Raw genomic sequence first — 25,434 nt, 5'->3', positions numbered from 1 at the left:
TCTTGTATAATTTAATTAATCTTCTGTCAAGTACAGTGAAACCTTGTTGTAGTTATCTCTTGTTTGATCTTAGGTTATTTGATCAATGAGGGTACTCTTTAGTAGAAAGGAAGAGGGCTTTTTTTTTAAATAACAGTATCTTCCTGTCTTTGCAATGCATGGAAAATTCTTAGCCACAAATCGTTACCCATGCGCATGTTTGAGTATCTTTCATTTGTAAGTAGTTCCTTGCCTCTTCTGTTTCTCATGTGGCTTCCTTGTGAGGTACTGCTTTTGCTATGATCTGCAATTAGATAGAAATGTTTTTAACTTCACTGTCATACTGCAGTTTCTGTAGTTGTTAGCACTTGAAACTTTAGATGGCTTGTGTTTTTTACCCAACACTGATACCAAGTATGTTGTATTATAATCTGATTCTCAAAGTGGCCATGCAGATGTTTGCAGGTAATTTGGTGTAGGTGATCACCATTACTGTTCTGCTATTATTACCCATGTTTTTGAGATAGTAGTACCTGCCTGACTCCTCTTTCCAGAAAGCTAGAGAATTTTGCAAGTATGAAATTTTGTTCTTTGTCATCATATTTGTTATTGTCATTAGAAGGGGTCCCAGAGTGAGATCATATTGTTTCTGAAATGTTCAAATGGAGCAATTAGTTGGCTAGAAATCAATCAACCCCCTCTGCCCCACAGCATTTCTGATATTTTAATAGTGTTGATAGCATTATTTATGAATCCTCCAAATGTTATCAATTTTGATATCCTGACTGGAGAAAGAAGGAGCAGCACTCACTGCTGAAGTCTGTGTTTTGCCATAGTCTGATCATGCGTTAGAGAGCAATGTGATACCCCGGTCTGCCACTTGTTCCCTGGGGGAGAGCTGCCAGAAGGTAGGAAGTATATCTGTGGAGATCACAATACATTCTGAACTAGGTGCTACTGCTATTCTTTTTCACTCTAATTATTTTTAAGCAGTCCTAACCTCCTTTTTTTTTTTACTAGCTAGACTACCCAAATTATTAACATAGACTATGAAGTGTAGTTGGATGCACTTGTTGTCTTCTTGTATGCCATTAGCCAGGCAGAAGAAGCAGTTAGAACTGGCTATATAGCAGTCTGTGTGCAGCACAGGAGCAGGGTAAATGTGATACTCTAGACTATTAGATAAGCTACTCTTCAGCAAAAAAAAAGTCAGCATCATATTGCTTTAAGCACTTAATTAAAATATTTCAATTAAAGTCTCGCTGTTACAGCAAAGCCGATTTATAATTAAACAAAAGATTTAATTTTCACACAGCCGCCAGAGCTGCCAAGAGGTTTCACATATTGATAGGTGAAAAATTAAAATCTCAGGTTGAAACAATTAAATATTAATTCACATTATCTATTTATAAAACAGTACCTTAAGAATAATATTTGTTTAAGAATTACTTCTGTTGCTGATTTCTGTCTTGTAAAAAAAGATTTGTCCCAGTGAACAGCTGAACTGGACTCTGACCTGACTTTGGGAGAAAACCAGTGCTTCTCTCCTGATGCAGAGTATTCCCACCCTTGCTAAAATTGAGAAATGCCTTTTGGCTGCACTGTCTCCTTGAGTGCAGAGGCAGCAAGTTGCACTTATATTAGTGGATTAACTGGAAAACATATGAAAATGTGAATAGCAATGCTATCCATACCAATGTGAAAACAATACAGTGCTCACATGTCAAGAGAATTGAATATTTGCTCTTTACTGTTCTGTTCTGTGAAAACAATACAATTTTATTAACTAGACCTGGAGAGAATGGTCCGAGTTTTCTGTTTTGTCATGATGTGACTTCCTGAGTTTTGTGTAAGTAGGCCAAGTCTAAGTCACCAGAGAAACTTCAGTATGCATAATAGTTTCAGAGAAGTAACATTTTGCGTAGGAAAATACTCTACAGGCTCAGCTCATATGTGATGATATCTAAATTCATATAGTACGTGATCTGAATTACTTCTGCAAAGTTCGGAGAAGAGTGTTTTGAAATATATTGCAGAGTTCATACTGTGACTGAAGGGATTTGATATTGGGAAATTTGAAAATTGAAGTACGTAAGAGTAAATTCTCCTTATGAAAAACAGGGATTTAATTAATCCAGCCAGATGTTCCTGGTTCTTATTGTACTCTCCAGTCATGTTTTTAGCAACTGTGTAGAGCGAGAATATTTTTAAACTAATATTACTGAACTATGTGATGAAAATTGTAGTATTTGAGGATAATTTTCTTCTCTGTTTATTTGGAAGGGAGGAGGAAGCCCTTAATTGTTTCCTTCTCTGGAATGTTTTTGCTTTTAAGTGCTGATAAAGTATTTTTGCATGTTTTATTTAATGAAGCAAGAATGGTTTAAAGAAAACAAAAAATTATAGGGTTATCAGAGGCTTTAGAGATACTTAATTTCTAGCAGAGGTCCTTTTCAACTGGCCCAGCCTAGCTGCACTCTATATGCAGCTCATGGAAGATGCACGTTCCTCTGCAGACCTCAGAGTACAACACGCAGTACTGTTTACTGCCCAGTTTGAAGGCTTTTGCTCTCCTTTGGTAACAGTGGCTGGGCTCCACCTCAGGTAAGAAACGTGAGGACAGTTGTGTGCATCTGTTGTTGCTGGTTACCACCTTTTTAATTCCCCAACAGAAGAGGGCATTAATTTCAAAGAGTGAATGCTGATCCCAGTTTTACACTGGACAGTTAATCTTGCCTAATAGTATGAGTGTACTTTATATGCATTACAAATGTTTGTCTTAAAATGAATAAAGTAGGGGGTGAACCTGTGTGATTTTGGTCTCAGTCCCATTCCTGCTTCCTATAAATATCTTCAATGTTACTTTTCAATTACTTGCATTTTCAGAGTTTTATGACTATGTTCATTATTGTGTTTCAACATTCAGTCTCAAAAATGAAAATCGGATGAAATTGCAAGGATGGTGACAATGTGATGTCCTTTTCTACCGAATGGATGATATCAGATCTTTATAGAACATTTTAAATGCCCAGCTGGGCAATTGAAAGCACAGTTATTTCTGGAGAGTCATGTTAGGGAACTGTAGAACATATGGCAATTTAGTGATTGGATTTAGAACCGTAATTTGACTATATGGGATTCACCACCAATTATAATTTTTTTCATGCAGATTTATTTTTAGTTTCAAGGCATTGTGACATTCTGAAGTTTTCTCATTAAAAAGACATGGCTGTGTATTCTTAATGACGTTTTGGGACGGAAGATGTCTTAATTTAGTTATTCTTTGCTTCTGCAACTAATAATGTGAGTTGCCTAGTGAGGTCATTATCGAGTTTAAATGAGAGAGTGAGGAAACCAGGTTCTTGCAAATACAAGTTAATTTGTAGATTTTCAATTATGGAACTTAAAATACCAGAAACGTAGTCTTCTGTCGGTCACTGTGAATCTGCTGAGTATTGATTAAAGCCATTAGAGTTTTATTGGTAAAACAGAGTTTGACATAAAGTGATACAAAAAAAAAAGTATGTGAAAAGGTCATACTGTACTCTTCCTGCTGCCTCAAAATTCTAAATTCTTCCACAAACACTGGTGACATTCTTTGGTCATTGCCAAGACTCATACTTGAAGAGAATGTGCATCTTCTGACCTCTGTATTACACCACAGGAAACTCCAGTATTTCAGGCAGACAGAATCACAGAATGATTTAGGTTGGAAGGAACTCTCGAGGTCTCATCTGGTCCAGCCTCTGCTCCGAGCGTGGCCAGCTGAATGAGGTTGCTTAAGGACTGCCCAGCTGAATTCTGAATTTCTCTGCAGATAGAAATCACACAACATCCACAAAAAAGAGAGAGAGAATTACAGGATTTGGGGTAGTTAGACTGCGACTCCAGTGTGGTAAGGGGTTTCAGTGGGATATTGGAGGTTTATGTTGAACAATTCCAAAATTAAGTAACAAAATAAAACTTTGGAAAGAATCCCATACTGAGATTTTAGTAAAACTTGCATGTTCCTTTGGGTTATGAAATACTGAAATGAAATGATTTGACGCTTTCATTTTTGGTATGTATCCTCCTGAATGGGAAAGAAAAAGAAGTACACCTCCTCAAGTATTTTAACTTTTCTTCCTAATTGAGAATATGGTATAATACACAAAATATGATGTAATGTCCTTTGAGATGGAAAAAATGAAATGCTGCTTCACCCTAAAACTGAACTCCTCAGTACAGTCTTTAGTTTTCAGTTTCTTCCAATGAATTTACATGCTGTTAGTTGGCATGTTGTGCAACCAGCTGTCTGGTATCCCAAATCACAGGGAGGTGGGACATCCCACATATCTGGAACAGCATTGGATTCTGAGATTGTTACTATGGAGAAGACCAGGTGGGATTCACCCAACTGCACATAATTACCCCAGGGATTGGATACGGCTCAGCAATGGTCCTGCTGGAGCCATATCAGTGCTGTAGCGTGGATACGCTTGCCAGTCTGCTTAGCCTTGTGCCATTTTGTAGTTCTGTTTGTAGAGAAAGAAGTCTGCAGGCCTACTGTTGATAATGTATAGCTAAATGGTTCTCTACCATGCTATTGCATGTCAAAATCTTGGGAATTTAGATCAAAGGCATCCAGACTAGCTCAGCATGGAGTAATTTCAGGTCCAGAAGATTAATTAGCTCAAGATATGTACAGAAACACATCAAATCTGTACCTCTTCTGGACCTGAAATGGTTTTGGAAGCCATTTAATTACGTGCCTGTGGTGTTGCATCTAAGCTAATGAACGTCTCCAGACTCTGAGCCAATTTGGGAATATCTATACCTGCAGAGTGGTATCTTTATTTAATTAGGAGAAATAAATTCTCATTAATTCAGATAAATGAATTCTTAACAAAGGCAAATTGTCTAATTGATTTCACTAATGATTAAATGATCATTTGCTGAAATTACAAGTTCAAAGGTCAATCACTGCAAAATTTTGGTGGCAATTTGTGGGAAGCTGAAAAATAAGAATTAAAGAGTGCTTTTCTGAAGCCTTAACTCTGTACAGGTTATCTTCTGAAATGTGCATGAGTTATGATGTCTCTAGTGGGGTACAAGTGCTGTCCATGGAAAGCTGTTTGGGGGCTCACAATTGCATAAAATGTATGGTTCATTCCAAACAGAATAAATGTATAACGGAGGCATCATACTCTTGGGTAATGAGTTTCTAATGGAAACGTATTGGCGAGCCAATGCCTGTTGGTATTTTCCAGCTCAGAACTGCACTTTCATTTCAACTAGGAAATTAAATATGTGACAAATGAGTATTGAATCTTTTAGTGTTGTTGGTGTTGCTTATACTTGTTCTTTGCAAGCTGAGAAAATTCAGAACAATATGTTAGTTGACTGGAACCAATGAGAGTTTCTCTTTGTCTCACATCAGTAAACGTAATCATTTAAATAGTGTTGTTATCACACTAAAAATCTGAAAACATTAAGTCACAGAACTTAGTGAATGATGACAGGTGTTGTGAAGATGGCTCTTGGAAGCTATTAAACTGTTTGAGGAGAACTAGAGGTTGGATTAAGGCAGAATTAATCTATTGTCTTTTTGGAATTCAGCTTTCAGATATTTCGAAGTGCTCAGGGAAGTGCTGCTCACCAAAGCTCACTTTGAGAAGAAGCACTGCAAAGGATTAGTTATACAGAAAAGTAACAGCTTCAATCTGTTTTAAGGTTTAGATGCATTCCTAAGCATGAATCCAACTGTTAAAAGTGGGTGAAGGCAAATCATGGGTTTTTTAAAACATATTTCTTCTTGATTCTAAAATCTCTATTTATTATTAGTTCTGTGTCTGTACAGAAATACCTGCTGAAATAATCCAGAGATAAAATGAGGCTTTTGAAGTCTTTTAGTAGAAGTTTCTTACGTTGCCTTCTGAGTTTTTTAATATTTCAGTGTATACATAAATTTCTACCACCATCCTGTGTTAGGAGTTACAATGTTCTTTTCCACAGTGGGCTTTTAAAACTCAACTTTGTGTGTGACCTTACAGCAGCTGGTCCTAAAGAAAATCTAGAAAGTCTTTGCTTTTGAAAATGGAGTGAAATTAATCACAGCGCACAAATACATATTAAACAGTGAAGTAAACACCGAATCCCGAGTCTGTGATTCACACCCCATACTTATGAAAATGAGCTCCTGTGTTTAAGATGTTAATGTGTAGATTTAATAGCATAATAAAGGTGAATGCAAGTGGCATTTCCATATATCACACTTAGCATTACAGGATCAATGTTTCCAGAGATTTTTTTTATACTTGACGTGGAGTGTGTCTGCCTGCACACAGGAAGACTCACTTGCTTCTGCCAGCAAAGCAGGTGGTGATCTCCCACCAACCATGCATTTGTTTGGGATGAGCAGCAGAGTGACTGATCGCCCACCAGCCTTCTTCAAATGGGCTGAGAGCCACCTGGCCATTCTCCAAAAGTCTGTACTGATTCAGCACATCTTTGCAGCAGTCCTGAATTAATATAGGCTACTGAGCACGCGGCAGGCTTTACCCCTCCTTTCTCCATTTTACCTGTCAAGGTCAAAGTCATGGTGTTCACACTGCTCCTGTGGCCTGGAGCAGGTATATTGAAATACTCTGATATAGAAACAAGGGTTGGCAGTTCCTTTTGTCACAGTGAGCTTTCTTGTGTGTATAGGAGAGAGAGCTTGCCTGTGCCTTTACTGCTTTCACAAAGGTACCCTACCTGAGTAGGGCAGAAGCTCAGGTATGTTCCATCCTTTCCTTTGCCTGAGGTTTGCTGTCTGCAGAGCCATCTGCTTCGCTCTGACCTGCAGCTAGAGCAGAGGGCTGTAAGGAGGACAGTGACTGTACCTGAGGACTGTTAGGATAGCATAGGCATCTTTGGAGACTAGTCCTACCCTATGCTGAATTCTTACACTATCTGAGGACTTCAGTAAACTTCTGCAAGTGTTTGCTGCAATATGAACTTCAAAGGTGAAATTTAAGGGGCTTGCATTTACAGTAAGGGGTCAAGTTCAACATTGCTGTAAAGCAAATGAAGTTAATTTCCATTGCCCTCATTTGAGTGGCATGATACTGCAACACTTCCTACTTATGAAGCTCCCTGTGTTGGTAGCATGTATTTCTTTAAACAGGCATTCCACTTACCTGGGACAATTCCAGGAATTGTTAGCTCATGATTCAAGGGGCAGTTCTGCTTGCTAAGTTAAAGAAGTATGTTTGTATTAATAGTAAGGGGTTTACATGGGCTGCCTAAGAAGCAAAAGACAGCCTTTGGAACAGATCCATCAAGTAGTCAGGCTCTGCTGAGATGTATTTGCTGCCTTTTTATTGAGCTTTGTGTTTCTGTGGTTTTTGTACATATCTGTGGAGCACTCCTTAGAGACTTGAGTCTTTTGAGTCTCCAGTGCTGTACTCATCTCACCCACTCACACACATTTTTCTGAGTTTCTGTCTTGAATCCTTGTGTTGGAGTGACCATTTGATTATTTCTAGGAACTTGGATGCTCTTGCCAGTCTGGTTAGTGATATTTTGCACAGGTTCGCTAGAGGGGATGATGCCATCACAGAATCACAGAATGGCCTGGGTTGGAAGGGACCTCAAGGATCATGAATCTCCAACCCCCCTGCCAGACAGGGCCACCAACCTCCCCATTTACTAGACCAGGTTGCCCAGGGCCCCATCCAACCTGGCATTGAACACCTCCAGGGACGGGACATTCACAACCTCTCTGGGCAGCCCATTCCAGCACCTCACCGCTCTCCTGGTAAAGAACTTCCCCCTAACATCCAACCTAAATCTTCCCTCTTTGAACTTAAAACTGTTCCCCCAATGTCTATGCCATAGATATGATGCCATATCTGATAACTGTCTGGGAATTAGAGCCATGGTTGTTTGTATGGTAGTTAATAACTACAGTTGGTAGCATACACTTGCCTTCCACATTAGTAGTTGGCATTTTATTTATGTTATTATTTTAATAATTTATTTAATCTATCATTTGAATTCATTCAGGCATACAAATATGTTAGCAACAGTTACAGATAGGAAAATAACAATTTTGTTTCTGGTATTGTGATCAGAAAGCAGAGGTCAACTAAAACATGAATTTATCATATCCAGTCTTGAGCTTGGCATAAATGTATCCATTAGGCCTACAGCTTTTATAAAAGAACCTTCTGGAGGCCAGATTACTGTTTTGAAATTGCTGTAATGGGTTTATTAGAATAGTTTTCTTCATCTTTTTTGCTATTAAGTAGAAATGAAAAAGTCTTGATTTTAATGTGTTTCCACAGGTATATCTTGAAAGACTTCTAACGTATGCAGAGATAGATATTTGTCCAGCAAACTGGAAGCGAATTGTACTGGGTGCTATTCTGCTGGCATCCAAGGTTTGGGACGACCAAGCAGTGTGGAATGTGGATTACTGCCAGATCCTGAAAGATATCACAGTTGAAGACATGTGAGTCCAGTGTGTTTATCTTTGTCCATGATCTGTGTGTATAAGGGGGAAAGGGAAGTTATCTCATAAATTATATAAAGGTTGTGTATCTGCATTGTATCTAAACGTGGTGGATGCTGATATATGTGGCATGAGGTCTGCTGGAGAGTTGCTTACATAGAAAACGTGAACTGTTTTGTTGGTGTTTATGTTAAACTGTATTTTACTGCTGTCTGCTTACATGCAGGGAACTTGCAGAATATTGAAATCTATGACTTGACCAAAACAAAAACAAAAACAAAAAAAAGTCAGATGAGCCTGCTTGTCTTCAGTTCAGCAACCTTTACAGTACTGTTAGTTAGCACAGACAGTAGAACAGTGTGTAAGACAAGAAAAAGATTTGTTCTGATCGTAAAAACTTGTAGACAGCCACCCACTTACAGCTGCCATTACTCAACCCTTAAGCGATCACTCACATATTTCTGCCATATTCAAATACTCTTTTTTCCATATCCTGCTGAATTTGTTTGCAAGATTAATATATATATATATTAACTTGCAAAGAGAAAATTCATTTTGATAACTTTTCCATTTTTTTTTACACAATGGCATTCTTAAGAAATGTATTGTAATGGCACAGACAGAGTTACAGTATGTGGCTAGATACCTTCCAGTCATTTTAAGAGTATATTGCAGCAGTAATAAGAGGAACTGTGATAAGAGTAAGTACAATTGAGATCTTAATGTTTACAAATACTAAAATGAATATTTATGCCATTAAATAATCGAGTACTTGTGGTTGGTTGGTTAGTAGGTATTACATGTATTTGCTGAAGTGCCTGAATTTCATAACATTCAGGGCTGAGTCACATACCGTGCACCAGCTCACAGTTACCCTTATCTGAGTTAACGTGCATGTGAGAGTGCTGCTAGAATGGCAGAAGCTGGAATCATACTGCTGGGATCACGCTGGTGGGGCTGGATTCCTGAACAGGCCATAGAGTACTGCATTCAGAGAGTGATGGTTTGAATCTACACCTACACTCCCATTTTCGTAAGAACTAGTGACAGTAGAATGATTAAAGAGATGGTTTGAGTACAGTACCTCTGTGTTTCTAAGCTCTTCTAAACAAGGAGAGGTGTTTCTAATAAAAAATATGTAGTCCTGTTTCTACTTTAACTCAGTTACATCATAACTGTAGTCGCTGAAAAGCATTTACTGTGGCTAAATACTATTTACATTTATTTATATTTCTGTTTGTTTTGTATTTATGTTGTGGCTACACACTATTAAGTGAAAAGAAGGGGGAAGTAAACAAGAAAAAATGTTTATATAGACAGCGTGGTTTTTGAATCTCAGTTTGCAATCTCAATGCAGTGAAGACGAAGCATTTCTGCTACAGCTGCTCTAAATCAAAGCTACCAAGAAACTGCTTTATAACTAGTCTAAAAACGATCTGTAAGGAAAAGGTTCAAAGCTGGGAGACAGCTGACTGCTTGAAATGCAGCATGCTCATCCAATTCTAGATAAGACACTTAGGAACTGTGAGTAGCTCTCATTTCTTGATTATTGGAGAAGTTATCTCTAGATTTGTACTAGCAAGTAGTTTGTAATAACATCTTTACTTCCTGTACAAGAGTGAAAAACGTAAACCCTTCATTGCTACAGTGTGCTGTAGATAACCCTCATTAGTTTGGGGAAAACTGTCTTTTCAAAGCAGAAATTGGAAACGTACATAATACCATTTCAATTTCTGTTGCATACAGAACAATTTGGTTATGCTTTCTTGACTATTTTGTGTGCTTTCCAAATGATTTTGCTAAGATAGTTTTCCCTTGATCCTTTCCTCATGCTTTTGGGGACTCAGTTGCAATAAGGTTTTTTCTCCATTAGCTTCTCCTTCAGCACGAATCTCAGCACTTTACCCAGTATTTCAACTTCAAACACACTATAAAAGTAGAGCTCTGAACAGCCTGAAGCAAAAGGTTGGAGCAAACGCTGACAGGTTTGACTGCGTCATATGGTAGTATTAATCAAGTATGGTTATAAAAACAAGCTTTGAAATTGCTGATTCTAAGGACTTTTTTGGAAGGCAGGTTAAGGGGCGTACTGAGATGATGTGAGAGGAAATGGACAAAAAAAAGGAGATTTTTGCTTTTGTCAAACACACATGGTGGTGCTGCTGTTAGAAGTTGCACATCAGCGATATAAAAGCATGACTCCAATGGCAGACCTGTGCTCTTGTACTACCACCAGTCTTCTTTCTGTGCTTCGTGATCTCTAAACAGGCCAGTGATGAGTCCTTGTCCTCTAAGTGAGAAACATACAATCTTTAAAGCAAAGTACAGAGCCAGCAGCCTTTAGGGAGCCTAGGCTCTCTTTCTGTACAGTACTTGAAGGTCTGTTTTGTGAGCTTTGTGTTTGGAGCTCCTTCTGAATGCTTCAACGAAGAGTTGGGTGCTTGTTGGTGTACCGATGTTTCTCTTCCTACTGACAGTTTTTCCAAACATTTTCTTCCTCCTATCTCTGATGTGATGATTATCACCAATTTTTTTCTTTCTTTCTTTGGGTAGCTGGGACAATACAGTGTTACAGTTTTCATCTGACTTGGTCTGTACCAAATGTGGGCAAATAATAAGGCAAGGAAAACTCTACTCCTAAATCTTCAACTACTGTGAATCATTAAGCATGAACTTATCTTACAAAACATCATACATAATTTTCAGAGTTTTAAGAATCATCAACAGTACATTAAGCTGTAACTAAAGGCTAGCAGAGGACTTGAGAGACAGTATGTGTCCATAGTGGTGTATATGGCATTGCTTTGAAAGTGAACATAACAGAAGAAAATTGCTGTAATGTGTAATGGCCTTCCAGTAGGAAGTAAGAAAAAAAAATAGTTCAGTGTTGAAAACTACTGTACCACTGTTCTTCCTTCTTGACTTTGCTTGCGCACATACAGTGCAGTCAACATGCAACTTGAATGCAATACCTTAGTCAGTCAATACCTGCTGGTAACAAAGCTATGCAGTCCATACTCTTCTGCAAAATTTACTATTTGTTATTTGTTTCTTGTATCTTGAAATCACTATTTTAAGAATATCAAATGTCACAATGTATGTATTGTGTAGGATATTTAGTTACCATACAATTTACAAAAGCTGCAAAATTGGCCTGGTTTATCTTTTGTTTGTTTGTTTTGTTTTATTTATTTACTTATTTATCAACATGCTTTTTATTGTACTGCTATAGATAATAATGTATAGGTACAACAGAGTTTTCAAGGAGCTCAAACAGGCCTGCTCCTATCCATTCTTCTGAAAAGCACATCTTTTGAAGTGCTGAAGGTGAATTTTTCTTGCAAGTCTTAGGGAAAAAATTGCTGTATTCTGCTCATAAGCCCAGACAAATGGTATGCTGAAGAAATCAGATTTCCCATGTCTAGCTTTAAATGATTTATTATGAAAGCCAAGAGAGAATAAACAAGTTGTCCAGTCATTTGTATGTTGGGATAATTTGCAGCATCTCTGAGGGCTGTCTGACAAATTCAGGGCATGTCTGTATTTTGTGTTGGCATAGCTGTGTGTGCAGATCCACCTAGTGGAGGTACTGCAGAAGCTACAAGAACTTTATTTTCCTAGCTTTACCCTTTTCCTAGCTTGTGCTAGCCTAACTAAAGGGTCTCTTCTGCTGGCAAAAGCTTGGGTTTGGGTTTGATTGGCACAGCAGTAGCAGCTGCAAGGTGCAGCAACTTTAATATTTCTCACCGAAGCATGTATGCTCATAGAACTTGGTAGACTAGTTCAAAATTTAGGCTAGGATAATTGCATCTGTCAAGAATACCAAATGAACTTGGTTACTATCATTTGCAATTTAAAGTGAATTACATTCAGGATGCGCAGTCTGAAAAATGTTTTCACATTTATCTTCTCTCTACAGGAATGAACTGGAACGCCAGTTTCTGGAGCTGTTGCAGTTCAATATTAATGTTCCCTCCAGTGTTTATGCCAAGTATTATTTTGATTTGCGTTCCTTGGCAGAAGCAAATAACCTGAGTTTTCCTTTGGAGCCCCTCAGCAGGGATAGGGCATATAAACTTGAGGTAAGGCAATTTCTTTTTATATTGCCCAGAACTGGATATATTATGGTCATTTGGAATTTTAGGAGTATTTCTCCCTTCTCAACCCAACTCTTCCCAAATATTCCCATGTAATGTTAAAATGTGCCCAATATCCATAACTGTTTTTGTTGGGTTTTTTTGGTATTTTTTTACCTTGTGCTTTAGGTATTCATGGGTATGGAAACAGCTTTCTGGCCCAGTTTGCTTCATATCTTGTCTTGCTTTCCGTTTCTTTCCATTCTATTTGTCTACATTGACCTTGTGAAAAAACCCACAACTTTTACAATAACTCTGCTCACAGTTTGGTTCTGTTTGTTCTTAAGACTGACTGTGCAGGGCAGAATATTATAAAGTTTTGCTAAAAATCAGTGTTCTTTGTGCTTGTTACTTCTTAGTGCTGTATTTCACGTGAATCCAAGTCTGCTGTCTCAGCAGTGTTATTCTCAGTAATGAGACAGAAATGAGCACAAATGATTACTGGGTGAATACTTAGGAGACCTGAATATACCATGTGCATAAAATCATTATGTCAGATGTACCTGTGAAATTCAGGTCATTATGAATTCCTACAGACACTGGAGGAATTTAAAATCATCAGCCAATTGTGGATACTTTGCAAGACTGCAATCTTTTTTCTTGAGCATTCTAGGTGAAAAGGTCAAAAATGTGTTATTGCATGACTATGTACAGATTTTTTTCAAATTTTGATATCTGCCATTAGCTGCTAACTGCCTTTAGCACTGGATGTCTTTAATTAGATAATAGTTTTGCACTATCGGTTGTATGGCTATGGATTAACACCAGCATTGCATGTTTTGAAACTCTCTTAGTGCTCCTGTAAAACAGTTTTTGTTGGAGGGAAATGATACATGGGAAGACTTATTAACTTGTTTGCAGCTTGTAATGGGAACAGAGGTGGAAGCAAGAATTAAAGCAGATTTCACTAAATTGGAGTATGTTACTCTAAGTATTCCCTCCAAACTTCTCAGATAGCTCTGATAAGAATGTAAGTTAGTTCTGTATATGAAGTGAGATGTAAATTTGCATCAGATTTTATTTGTTAAAGAGTCATAATAATAAAATATGAAAAATCATTGGGATTGACATTAAAAGAAGTGGCGTGCTAAGTTACTAGATGTTAGGTCTTGATAATTATCACCATCACATGCATTTATAATTAAGTATATTACTTTTTGAAGAGAATTTAGTACACAGCATTTCTCAAACCTGTCAGTGAGTTACAAGTGACAGTAATGAAGACAACTCCTAAAACCTTAGAAGAGAAGAAAATAGCAGTAAATATGAAGAGAATGCTGGTGGTTATTCTGGACTAACTAAAGAGAATGCATATTTAAAAAGAACTAATGGAATATTTTTTAATTAAGTCCACACTATTAAAAATTTTGCCAAGATGAGGTGGTTTGTGCTGCTAGCACAAGGCAGCTCTGAAGTAAGCTTGCTAGCCAAAGGGGATGGCTTCAGGTAAGAGGAAGAGTCTCTGCTGTGAGACTTCACCTGGTCTGCCAGCTCCTTACCTCTCTTCTGTGGCCAGAAGGAAGGGAACATGATGGGAACTGCCTTGTTCCCTGGTGATATTGGATGTATTTCATGTACCCTTGAAAGAGTTGACAGCATAATGTATAGCCTAATTCCTTGAGCACAGCTCAGTATAGCTTGCCAGGAGTTATCAGAATGCACCTGCAAAAATTTTCAAGGTCTATTGTACACTTTCCAGCCCAGAGTTCTCTATTTCTGAAACTGAGAGAAAAGCTGCAGTCTATGATCTAAGACAACAGACTGATAGCAAATGTACACATGCAGTGAAATGATTTGCCATGTCTGGTAAATTGAAAAGACTTCACTTAGTTCTGAGATTTCAAGCAACTTATTTGCTGGCAATTGATATGATTGCATTTTACTGTGTTGCTATTTTTGCAAATACCAAGAAGTTGACCTACCAGTGACCAAAAAAAGAAAAAAAATGCCAGAAGAATCCCAAGGACAAGGCTAGTGATCACTGTTCCTTGTCAAATGGAAAATGCTGGACAAGATCCATCAGGGTGGATATGATAAGAGAGGTTATAACACTTTTTAAAACTGATAGTTCTTTATGGAGCTTTTGCAGGGGATGTTTTGCCTTCTTTAATGTTCCCACAACTGAACAAAGAAGCAGCTTTGTCTTTTCAATGATAAAGTGAAAGTAAGGTGGCCTGAAAGTATCCTGAATGTGTTCTACCAGTCCACCTAGTAGTTGGGAAACATTTTCATGACCTTCTTTCCTGCCCCCCCCCCCCCCCCTCCCCGTCTGCATTGTATGAAATCTTTCAAGTTAAAAACAGTTAATAACCTCTCATTAAATCATCCGGCCTACCTGCCAGTGCTCCTTGTTCAGAACAGCATATTTTGTACTGTGTTTTCTCCTTCCTTCTAATTGTGTCAAATGTCAAGGCTTCCTTTTCTTCTCCTGAGAAATTAGTTTCTAACATGGGAGTTTTTTCTGCCAAGAAGATTGTCAGATATCCAACCTTAATCCACTATTTTGTAATTTCCTACTCTTGCACCTGGTTTTTCTCTCATGTACTGAGCTAGATATGAGTCAGATTCTGCTCTTCTGATAAGTCCACAGAACACACCTACCCTATTTCTGCTTGTGATCTTGGCACTTTGCTCATTTCCAGACAAGATTTTGTAAGAGCATTTTTTAGTGCACTCTCAATTGAATGGGCTGTGTGTTGTCTCAGCTTTTTATTATCAGGATAGTGCTTAAGGAAGACATCTTTCAACTACCGTGTGCTGTATTTTCTTGACCCTAAAGAGGTACTATTCCATAGATCAGACAGACTAAAAAGAGAAGAGAAAATTGTAAGGTATGAGCTGAGTAGTGTCATTCTACCATCCGGCTTCCCACTCTCACAGTGATTGATGGCAGACCTACGTGTCCTGTGTGCTCAGAACCTCGTAGCTAAAAAGCAAAACTTCTGTGACTTCTTTTGTCAGTAGTGACCTGATGATTCTTCTTTCCGTTCTCCATGCATCTGGGAGAACCCCCATATCACAGCTTTCAGTCATCTGCTTTTTTACATATTCCAACCAGACTTATTTCTGACTCTCCCTACGTTCTCTCTGGTTTGCCCATCTTGGAGAGTATTGCAGGACTCTCAAGGCTGAGTGCATTTGTGCATTTCCAGTGATGAATCTATAGCCAGCGTTCCTGCTTTCCTGCTCTGCACAGTGGTGTGCATGCAGCCAAAATTTATCCTCTGCTGCCAATCTCCCTCGTCTCCTCATCCTCCCCCCCTCCCCCTTACCAGTGATAAAAATCTCCTCCAGAGCCATGTAAAGTATCTCACCAAAGGAACAAAATTCCACATAATTGATTGCTGTTGCTGTTTTTAATAATACTTTGTTTTAATTTCACGGGAGAAAAGACACCTTGCAACAGGCAGAAATTAGTTTCCTCTGGTGTTAAAAGTAATAGATACATCAGATAACAGAGAGGTGTTGTAACCTACATGGATTTATCTTAACTGACAGACAAAGTACGTAATTACAATTCTCTGCTTTTGTCTCGTTTTCCCGTATGTTACAAGACACTTCAGTGACTTTTCAAAGACCGAGTGAATTTTCAAATAGGCTTCAACTGTCTATTTTCTAAATTATTTGCAAATGAATTGGCACCATTAGGTAGAGGATTGCTTCAAACAACAGTCAGTGTTGTACATCTATATGAATAATCACCAGGGACTGGAGCTGCCAAATACTGAGCACCACTTCCAAGCAAAATTTTTTTTTGTCTGACCAAGTGCCAGAACAGGAATATTTTCCTATTGTACATGCAATTTTGTAGTGATTCTTATAGTGATTACCATCTGTATTTAATGCCTAAAAGAAGAGACTGATTTGGCAACCAAAGGAAGCTGACCTCCAGCTCAGCACACGCCACGTCCCAGCACGTTATTCCGTGATTCAGTTGTTTTCATCCACTGGATTTTAAATCTGATTGAATTGCATAAACGTTCCTAGTTCATTGAGTTCCTGCTTAAATTATATAAAATATTATTGAGCAATTTTAAGTGAACTAAGTTATGGTCTACAAAGCAACATGAATAGTTGTGTTATTTTACTCTGTTTTCTTCATGTGCACTAGGAAAGAAAACTATTCAAGAATGGCTATAGCAAAAGGAAATTCAGTTTCCAACTACAAAGTAGCAACTGTTTTTTTTTTTTGTGGTTTTTGTTTGTTTGTTCATTTTTTTCTTAAAATTTAATTTAGTCATGTTTTGTGGCTGACTTATCCATAGAAATAGGTGAGCTTGCTCTCGGGGCAGGAGCTGTGTGCTTCTGCCATATCTGCCGCTGATCTTTGCAGGACAGTTGAGATTTCAGGACTCCTATGACTTGCTGTGCTGTTGAAGTAAAGGTTAAGAAAGAGAATGATGCACGGTGGAGTCAGACTGTTTATTTATATTGCCTTCTTTTATAATCAAACACTTGTACTGTTTTTATTTGTGCAGTACTTTTTGTTAAACATCCCATCTTAAGGCACCAGTTAAAAGCATTCCTGACTAAACAGAGATACTGTTTTAGTTCATTTCATTTTCTGAGTTGACCTTGAGCACTCCTTGGAATGACCTTTCTCTGCAGCTCTGCGTGTTTAAATGTCAGAGTTAACATCCTCACTGATGCAACCCATAGCCTGTAGAATGCTTACAGGGTTGAGGTATAAAAGGTACATAATAAAGGTTTGTTTTAGACTTGGCTAAAAGCAGTAGGAACATAAAACATTAGCCTCAGTGTCATTTAGTAAGTCTCAACATTTGAATAACCTCTGTCTCTTTCTTCAAAAGATATTCTTATGACATTTCTGTGTATTTTTAATGCAAATAAAATTATTCTGAATCTGAGTGACACTTCACTTTAGCAGCTCGTAAGACAGCAGCTTGCATAGAAATCACCATCTCCTGCAGGTTCTTCAGAAATGCAGGCAAACATCAGCCCTATTAGGAAAGCTGGGCAAGTCCTCTGACAGGCTGCTCATCTCTAGAGGAAATACAATACAGGGAAATACAAGCCATCCTCTTCCTGAACTGTCCAAATATAATTTCTATGAACATTTCTGCAGTTTGTTGCCAGTGAAGTGCTCTATGTATGTTACTTGCCAACTGTCTCAATTGGGTTTGCCACAGTTAGGCAGTAAAGAAAAGGCTTGGAATATGCTTGCTGAGTCCTTCAGAAGTGAGTATGGTGGGCAGTGCAGTGGCAGTGTCTTGATTACCGTAAGGTTAATGAAACAAGTAAGATTTGGGGACAAGTTCTTCACACTTGATTTAATTAAGTGCCATTTTGTAATTTTTTCTATATGTAGAAGTCTACATTGTACAGTTGTGGCCAATGCAATTGAGATTTCTTCCTTCTTTCGTGTTGCAGGCCATTTCCCACTTGTGTGAAGATAAATACAAGGACTTCAGGAAATCTGCAAAGAAACGGTCAGTCAGTGCTGACAATCTGACTGTGGTTAGATGGTCTCCTGCTATTATCTCCTAACAGAGGAGGCTGGAATATTCCTACGGACGTACTGTTTCATCCATCCAGTTTTTTTGGGGGTGGGTTGGGGGGGGAGGGAGGGGAGAGAAAAAGACTTCTGTTTTTTTTTGTTTGTTTGTTTTTTTTTTAATTTTTAAATCTGTCAAGCTGCCTTTACAGTGCCTCCCCATTGTGTAGCACATGAGTAAAGTACCTAGTGGGAGCTGAAGTGGAGAAGCCAGTGTTTGGGAGAGAAGACGGGCGACAATATCTTTCTCACTTTCACTAACAGCTTTACTCTTTCCATGAGGAAACAGCAAATCGGGTGCTTGAAAGAAGAAACAAAAAATGAAGTAGAGGCAGAAAAACTGTTTCAGAACTGTGCCATTTTTCAATGTGCTGTGCTTTTGAAGAGAAACGACAGCATGAAAATGAACCGTGTAGTCAGATGACTGTGCACTAGAGGAGTGACGTTGGGAGAGTTCCATCTTAAAGGTTTCTCTTAATATCTTCCTAAATTTTTATTTTTCCATTCCTCATTGCTGCTTCCGAGGAAAAATTCTTCCCCTTGCACAGCAGCGAATACCAAGTCTGTATTTACAGTAGCACAAGCCCCTGAATAAATAGTGTTGTTTTGTTTTTTTCACTGCACTTTTCTCTGTAAGCTGTTATTAGCATTATTCTTCGTAACTATTATGCATATGTTATATTTCTCTTATGCCTTCTATTGTATTTCAAAAGAGAGAACTTGACCATAGTGCTGAACCAAAAGTGTGTACAGGGATCAGAAGATCGTTTGTAATTTCATGATGTGTTTTATTTATAGTATACTTGCGTGCGTGTGCCTTCCTAAGTTCTTGGAATCAATTATTTTTCCTTAATACAAAGATAACAGTTGTTAAAGTATTCAGATGATGGTAGTTAGAAGACTTGGGCCAAATCTCTGAAATTCGCAACAGGTCTTGTGATCCTTTTTGCAGATTTTCATAGCATTAGAAGTTTAGCAGAATTCATTTAGAGACGGATTTGTTTCGTATGGCCTGACTGGTTCATTCCTTCACCTCCAGGTCCATTGTTGCAAGCAATATTCTTGATCTGTATGTGTTTACTTTAAAACAAAGTAAGTCTGTTTATATAAAATAAAAAATAATTGTAAAAGTTCCACTGAGAAGGCCTACAGAAGAGCAGAATACACATTTTAACAAGGTACTTCTCACGAGTAGATTTGGTTTTGAAGCTAAAATCCAAACCCTCATGTTTTTTTCAGCATAGGCGCTTGTAGAAATTAAAAATAACCAAACCATGAACATAATTTTCAACTCTAACTATTAAGCTGTTTTGTTGTTGTTAGTAGTTCCTTCCTACCATGGTTGTTGCCCCCTTGGGATTTGTAAGAAGCTTTTATTGAAAATAATTTGTCAACAGAGTGCCCAAGGGTGATTATTTCTCCTTTCCTTATTTTTATTCTTTTTTGCACGGTTTAGAAAGATACAGTTGAAAATTCTCAGTTCCCCGAAATCCTTTCTTTGTGACTGTCACTGAAATGAGTGGCAGCAGACTTCCCTGATATATGCACTACTGTGGTAAACCGTAAAGATTCCGTATTTGTTTTTATTAAGCCCTATGGGCTTGTAGCAAACCTAGGGGCCCAGAGGAGCGCACTTCGCTTCAGTGCAGTGTGGATCGGATGCCTCCAGGTGGAGAGGCACTTGCAGGAATGAGGTAGTGATACCAAACAGTTTCTGTTAACCTTCTAATGTGATTTGCGTGGTTTGTGACATGAAGGTTTTTTCCGTATCTCCTGATGTCCTTTGGGCCTTGAAAATATCTAATTCTCATCATTGTTGTGCCAATACATGGGAACTGTGAGTCTCCAAGTCCATTTTTCCCTTGAACATGGAATGTAAGGAAAGTATAACAATACAAATGCCAACCAAAGCATTTGAAACCTCTTTACAGATGATATCAAAAGGAACATTTTCAAAGCATTTGAAATTCATCCTTTCTAAGCATAAATTTAGGCTTTAAAATATGTAAAATATTTTGATTTATCAACACTTTGCTAAACTATTTTCCATTTAACTTGATATCAGGTATATTGGTTTTATCCATTTCTGGGCGATAGAGATATGAACTTTGGATTATGTAAAGATCTCAATGCATCTTCTATAATTTTTGTGAAGTTTATTAAACTACTTTAAAGATTGTATAGTCTATTTATTGTATGTATGTACATACAGTCTGATACTTTAAAAAGTGGATTCCGTAAAACCTGGCTCAGTCTTGTTTAGACTATTGAATATCGTTTTAGCCTTGTGCACTGGACTCTACCTCTGTATAGGAGAATTTTCCATATTCTTAATTAGTCCTGATTCTGTGATTAACTTGGTTATGTTTCTTGCACTAAGAATTAAAAAAAAATCTGCTGTAAGTGTGGATTTTTTCTTTAAGTTTTGCTGTATGAATTCTCTACATTTAAATGGACATTTCTTTCCCTCATGGTTATAAAATAATTCTTTGCTTTTCCTTCTGGTTTGTTCCAAGTTTGCCAAAAAAAAAAACACAACAGCATCAGTACCTGTCAGGAAACCTGAGTAAGTGTCTTCTGTTTGCAAGTTATTCTATACCGTGTAATTAAAAAATGAATTATTATTTAGGATTATGTTGTGTTTAGTGGAGTTTTTTAAGCCTTACTATATGGAAATGCCAAGATTAGAGAGTCACCCAGGCTTTGAGAAGGGTGACGAACCAGACAGCATTTTCATTGACAGCACAAGTAAATTGTGGTTTTCATTTCAGAACCCAAAACAAAATTTGCTGTAAATGTTCTCTGGATGAAGGTTTTCACTATTGCTTTGGTCACCGGCTCAGAAACAGAAAGGTGTAGGTGACATAATAAACCTATCCCTTCAAGTGTCAATGTTTTAATGAGCTATTTTCCTGTGCTGAGCCTGTGGAGCATTGGGTTTGTTGCTTATGCATTGATAATCGGATAAATATTTGAAAAAGGCTTCTTGTAAGAGTTTTTATTCATGCATCCCTCTGCAGACCTGAGATGTTTCCCTAATTCCTCTCTCCAGCTGAAGACTTGTTTATATTTCATTTTGTTTCTTTTTTTTTCCCCTTGTCAGCTGTATACTTCATTCCAATGGATGCTTTTGGGACTGAGAATGTTGGAGTTGTGTGATAAAGTGCAGAAAAAAGAAAAATGACAAAAAACATTTTCCCCCTTGATAAGCCCTATCAGGCTTTTGAATAATGCATGTTTTCTCTTACTAAAAAGATGCAAAATCCGATAGCAGAGTAATGGGGTCCTTTTCAATAACTATCTTTTTCTAATTTGCTTTTCAGCCTTTTTGTGAGAAAAAGATCAGCATTTGTAGCTTCATTTACCTTATAGTATTTAGCTGAGTTTATCATGTAAAGTAAACGTGTGATGGGAGACCTGTTTAAGTGTTTCTGAAGTCTTAGTTCAAGCTTTGTTTTTTAACATCTCTTTTTCTGTTTCCCAGCTTTGGTAATACCACAAACCTTAGATACAAACTAAAGATTAGAAGAAGCAAAGTCTCATCAGAAAAGGGTGACAGTGTATTGGTGACAGATGACAAAGTGACATCTGGGAGTGTTGCTTATATGTAAAAATAGCAGTCTGTGGGAGGGGACAGAGGAATGGAAATGACAGAACAGAAAAAAAACAAAGCTTTAGCAGCTGAAGCAACAAATTATTTACAGCAATCCTTTGCTGATAATGAGCACTGCGTTTCCCTTTGACATGTTGAAATTACTAATTGGAGTGCTGCACATCCGTTGCAGACTCATGTAGTGCTCCGCTGCTCTGTGATACATTTAAAGAATTTACTCAACCTGGCTGTTAGCACCTTCTCACTGCTGTTTCAAACACGCTTCTGTAATCTGATTTTTATTTTCTTTTCAACTTGAACCCATAGCTCTTGCCAACATCCAGCTAGCTCTGCAGTGCAGTGCCCATTTAGTATCTCTAACGTGTTCTGAGGAAACAATGCAAGTTTGAACACTTATCTCTGTGATTGTGACCTAGATCTATAAAGAAATGTTAGTAGCTACACCTAAAGTGTGCAGCAAGTATCTTCCTTCTGCTTGCTTTTTCTCCCTGCCAGCTGAACTGCATCTTGAGGAAACCACAGAACTGGTGAGAGTTGGGAGTTGCCTTAGTTTACAGGTACTGATAGAAGATACGTAACAACTGCTGATAGGAGAAAATGCTTTAAAAAAAGAAACTAGACTAGGAAGAAGAACTGCTGCTGATAATGATAGTTTTGTTACATATGAACCTGCTTTTCTCAGTCCTCTTTTAAGAATCTCCAAGAAGTGACTGGTGAATCCCAGAAACACAGTTTGAAAAGTAAAGCCAAGAAAGCAACACTTGGCTTTACTTCTCTTGTCTGGGCATAGTTCATAAGGCACTTCCCAATTACAAAAGAATGGGCAGGAAGGCACTTTTAAGAAAGGCAAGTGGCAGAGTGGTACGAATAGGCTGTTCCTATTACATTTCTTTTTGAATGATTGGTCTGATGCAATTTGATGTAAAGGAGGGTGGCTTTTTCTGTGTGTGCCTGTTACATCATATGTAATATGCTTCAGCATTATTGGGGCAACTTTAAACTGCTTTTTAGTTAGGGATACTCGGGCGATGATATGCTAAGCACGCTGCTTGCTGTGTGATAGGTGACAGCGTACTTAGGTTTCCCATATGAGTTGTCCAGTATCTCTGTGAAGACTGTGTAAAGCTCACTCAAGGCACTGGGCAGAATCAACTGTGAAGACGTTGACTGTTTCTGCAGATTGAGAGCAACAAATAACACCAAAATGTCAGAAATTGTACTTGTTGAACTTTCAGGTTTAATCAATGTACTTACACCACACAGTTCCAGAACATCTTTTTTTGGAGTGCTATGGTAACTAAAGCAATAAAATTTTATAGGTAGAAGGCCTTGCACTTGTCACCCTTGGAACTGGCAGTGAAGCACCTGCTTCAAAGGTGGATGAAGACAGTAGGTAACATTGCTTACTCTCCTCAACTGGGCATTAGAATAAGAGATCTCCTTTGCGTAAGAGATTCTGTGGCACACTTGGTGTCTAGAGCTAATTCTTCTCCTTGTGCCCCTTTATTTTAAATATTAGTACAAGTCATTCTGTGTGTAAACAGCATGTTGGCAACTAGCAGCTGTGATATACTTGCTGCCTTCTATTTAAATGATCCTAATGATCCTGTGATCATACACTTGTGTTTCATGTCTTTCAGGCACACTAAGCATTCCTCTATAGAAACCAGAGAGGTCAAAAAGATGGAAATGGGAGTGCTAGAAAGGTTAGAAGGCAGAATTAGGTGTGTGGGTAGGGTAAATTTATTTGCCTCTCCTGCAATGTTACTAACTAAACATGTTAATAATACTTTGAGTAGCTTGACAATGATAGATTTCTTGCGGAAGCAGATTGAGGAGTACAAATGTTTCCTTTAAAATGCACAGGATGTGCAGATTGTATTGCCATAACTCCTAGGAGGAGGAAGACCATGTTGTACTGAGCAACATCTAAAAGTCTTGAATATCCTGCATTAGAATTGCAGTATTTACCTCAGTGTCAGTGCTGACGTGCAATTTCAGTTTTTCCATTTCAGACGTGCTTAATTTCAGATGTAGAATCTGAACCTTGACAATTTCATTGTGTGTGGGCAGCTATTTTTGGTATTAACTGTGTTAGATAGGGAGTTTTTATAGTATCTGGTAATAGAAAAAGCATTATTTGAAGTGTCATTTGAACCTGTTGTTTGCTCCCCTGAAGAGCGCATTTGTCTGAGCTCTTCAGCTTGCTAAGAGTAGGTAAACACAGTGATACGAGAGCCTGATTTTTGGAACTGTCCCTTCTGTGTTGTATTGTGAATCACAGAACCACAGGTCTGGGTCTGTGTGCTCCAGCACCCACTCACCAGAGCTCTTTACCCAGGCCCACTTCCAGGTGGTTTTTCAAGAGCTCTGGGAAAGGAGAGCACAGCCTCGGGGCATCTTGTGCCAGTGCTCCATCACAAACACAGCACAGAAGAAAAGGAGAGGAAAGTGCATTTTTACAAATCACTGTTTTCACAGGAGAAGATAACTGTGGCTTTAATTTCTTCAGCAGAAAGTTATTGGTCTGTTTTCAGTGTTTTCATAAATGGTGCCTAAAAACAAGTGTGGTGTATGGTGCATTTTCCTGAGTACTGTCCCTCAGGATTTGCACAGGACCCCCCAAAGCACTTTTTAAGGCTTGAGGTACCCTCATGACATTGGGCTGTAGCACAGAGCTGTGCCAGGTGATGGGTGCAAGGTGTGGGGCTGAGGCCCGGCCTGCACCATTGGGCACACTGCAGGGCGGGCCTGGAGCCATGGCTGTTTGTCCATCGTGTTGCAGAGACCCTGCTGTTCCCCACGGTTTGTGGCAGCTCTTGATGTGCCCACAGACCTGTGGATGGGGTTGTGATGGTTTCACACAGGCCAAGTCTGCCCTCCACCTCCAGCAGTTGTGTCTGCACTAGCAGCACTGCCTGCCTTACTGCCAGATTGCTGCTAACCAACTGTGGATATTGCAGCAGGAATTATGAAACCTTTTTTTGCACATTTCAGATGAAAGCAGGTTTGCTAGCCAGTGGGTTTTCTTCATCTTGTTCATCTGCATGTACTTGAGCAGCATGTACAGTGGTTTTGGCCTTGAACTGGAGCAGCACAAGGCCAGCAACGAGGCTGAGCAGGCCCATGGCTCCTTCACCAGCACTAGAAGAGCTGGAAACTGGTGATTCAGACAGCACTGAAGGCAGGAAGAGCGAGAAGAGCATGTTACTTGAGTGCAGGTTGCTGTTCCCTGCTCTGAGCTTCTGTCAGTTTGGGATGGGATTTCTTGCAGATTGCTCTTCCCAGACACCACAGAATGGGGTCTTGGGGGTTCTGCCATAAAGCACTAAATGGAGCAAAGCTGCTAAACAGCAAGTGAAAAAACCCTTAAGAACCCAAGACTTAACCTGTCAGGAACATGGTAATTTGCAGCAATTTTGAAGCATTAGGTTGAAATGGCGAAGTGCCTGTCAGCACAGAGCAGGTGGAAGGATGCACTTAGCAGTTCTGTCTTGTCAGTGCTACCAGCATGAAGGCACCAGGCACACGTACCCCATAGACTGGTCACAGCACTGCGGCAGAAGGGTGGGCTGCATTTCATCTCCCCAGCCTAAATGGTCCTGAAGTAGGACTCAGATCAACCCTCCTTCCCACTAATGGCATGGCTTCCCTTAATGTGGAATCTCCTTATTGCTTTGGTCTGTCTCAGGGGTGGGCAGGTCATTCTCACCTG

The 25,434-nt window shown here is 38.7% G+C and overlaps 1 protein-coding gene across 11 annotated transcripts in view; it reads left to right on the top strand.

Annotated features, from left to right (window-relative positions):
* The window catches only part of CCNY (cyclin Y), a 115,952-nt gene extending 95,215 nt beyond the window's left edge, over nucleotides 1-20,737 (top strand). For all 11 annotated transcript variants that reach the window (XM_425973.7, XM_015282126.4, XM_046928189.1 and 8 more), the window contains 3 exons: nucleotides 8,289-8,455; nucleotides 12,375-12,537; nucleotides 17,983-20,737. In XM_425973.7, coding sequence (XP_425973.3) covers nucleotides 8,289-8,455; nucleotides 12,375-12,537; nucleotides 17,983-18,099 — 447 coding nt within the window. In that variant the 3' untranslated portion in view covers nucleotides 18,100-20,737. The remainder of the gene's footprint in view (nucleotides 1-8,288; nucleotides 8,456-12,374; nucleotides 12,538-17,982) is intronic.
* Nucleotides 20,738-25,434: the final 4,697 nt, after the last annotated feature.

The sequence above is a fragment of the Gallus gallus genome, chromosome 2 (genome assembly GCF_016699485.2).
Source record: "Gallus gallus isolate bGalGal1 chromosome 2, bGalGal1.mat.broiler.GRCg7b, whole genome shotgun sequence".
In the NCBI taxonomy this organism is placed as follows: domain Eukaryota; kingdom Metazoa; phylum Chordata; class Aves; order Galliformes; family Phasianidae; genus Gallus; species Gallus gallus.
The sequence above is the reverse complement of the archived record's forward strand: the minus strand, read 5'-3'. Positions and strand labels throughout refer to the sequence as shown.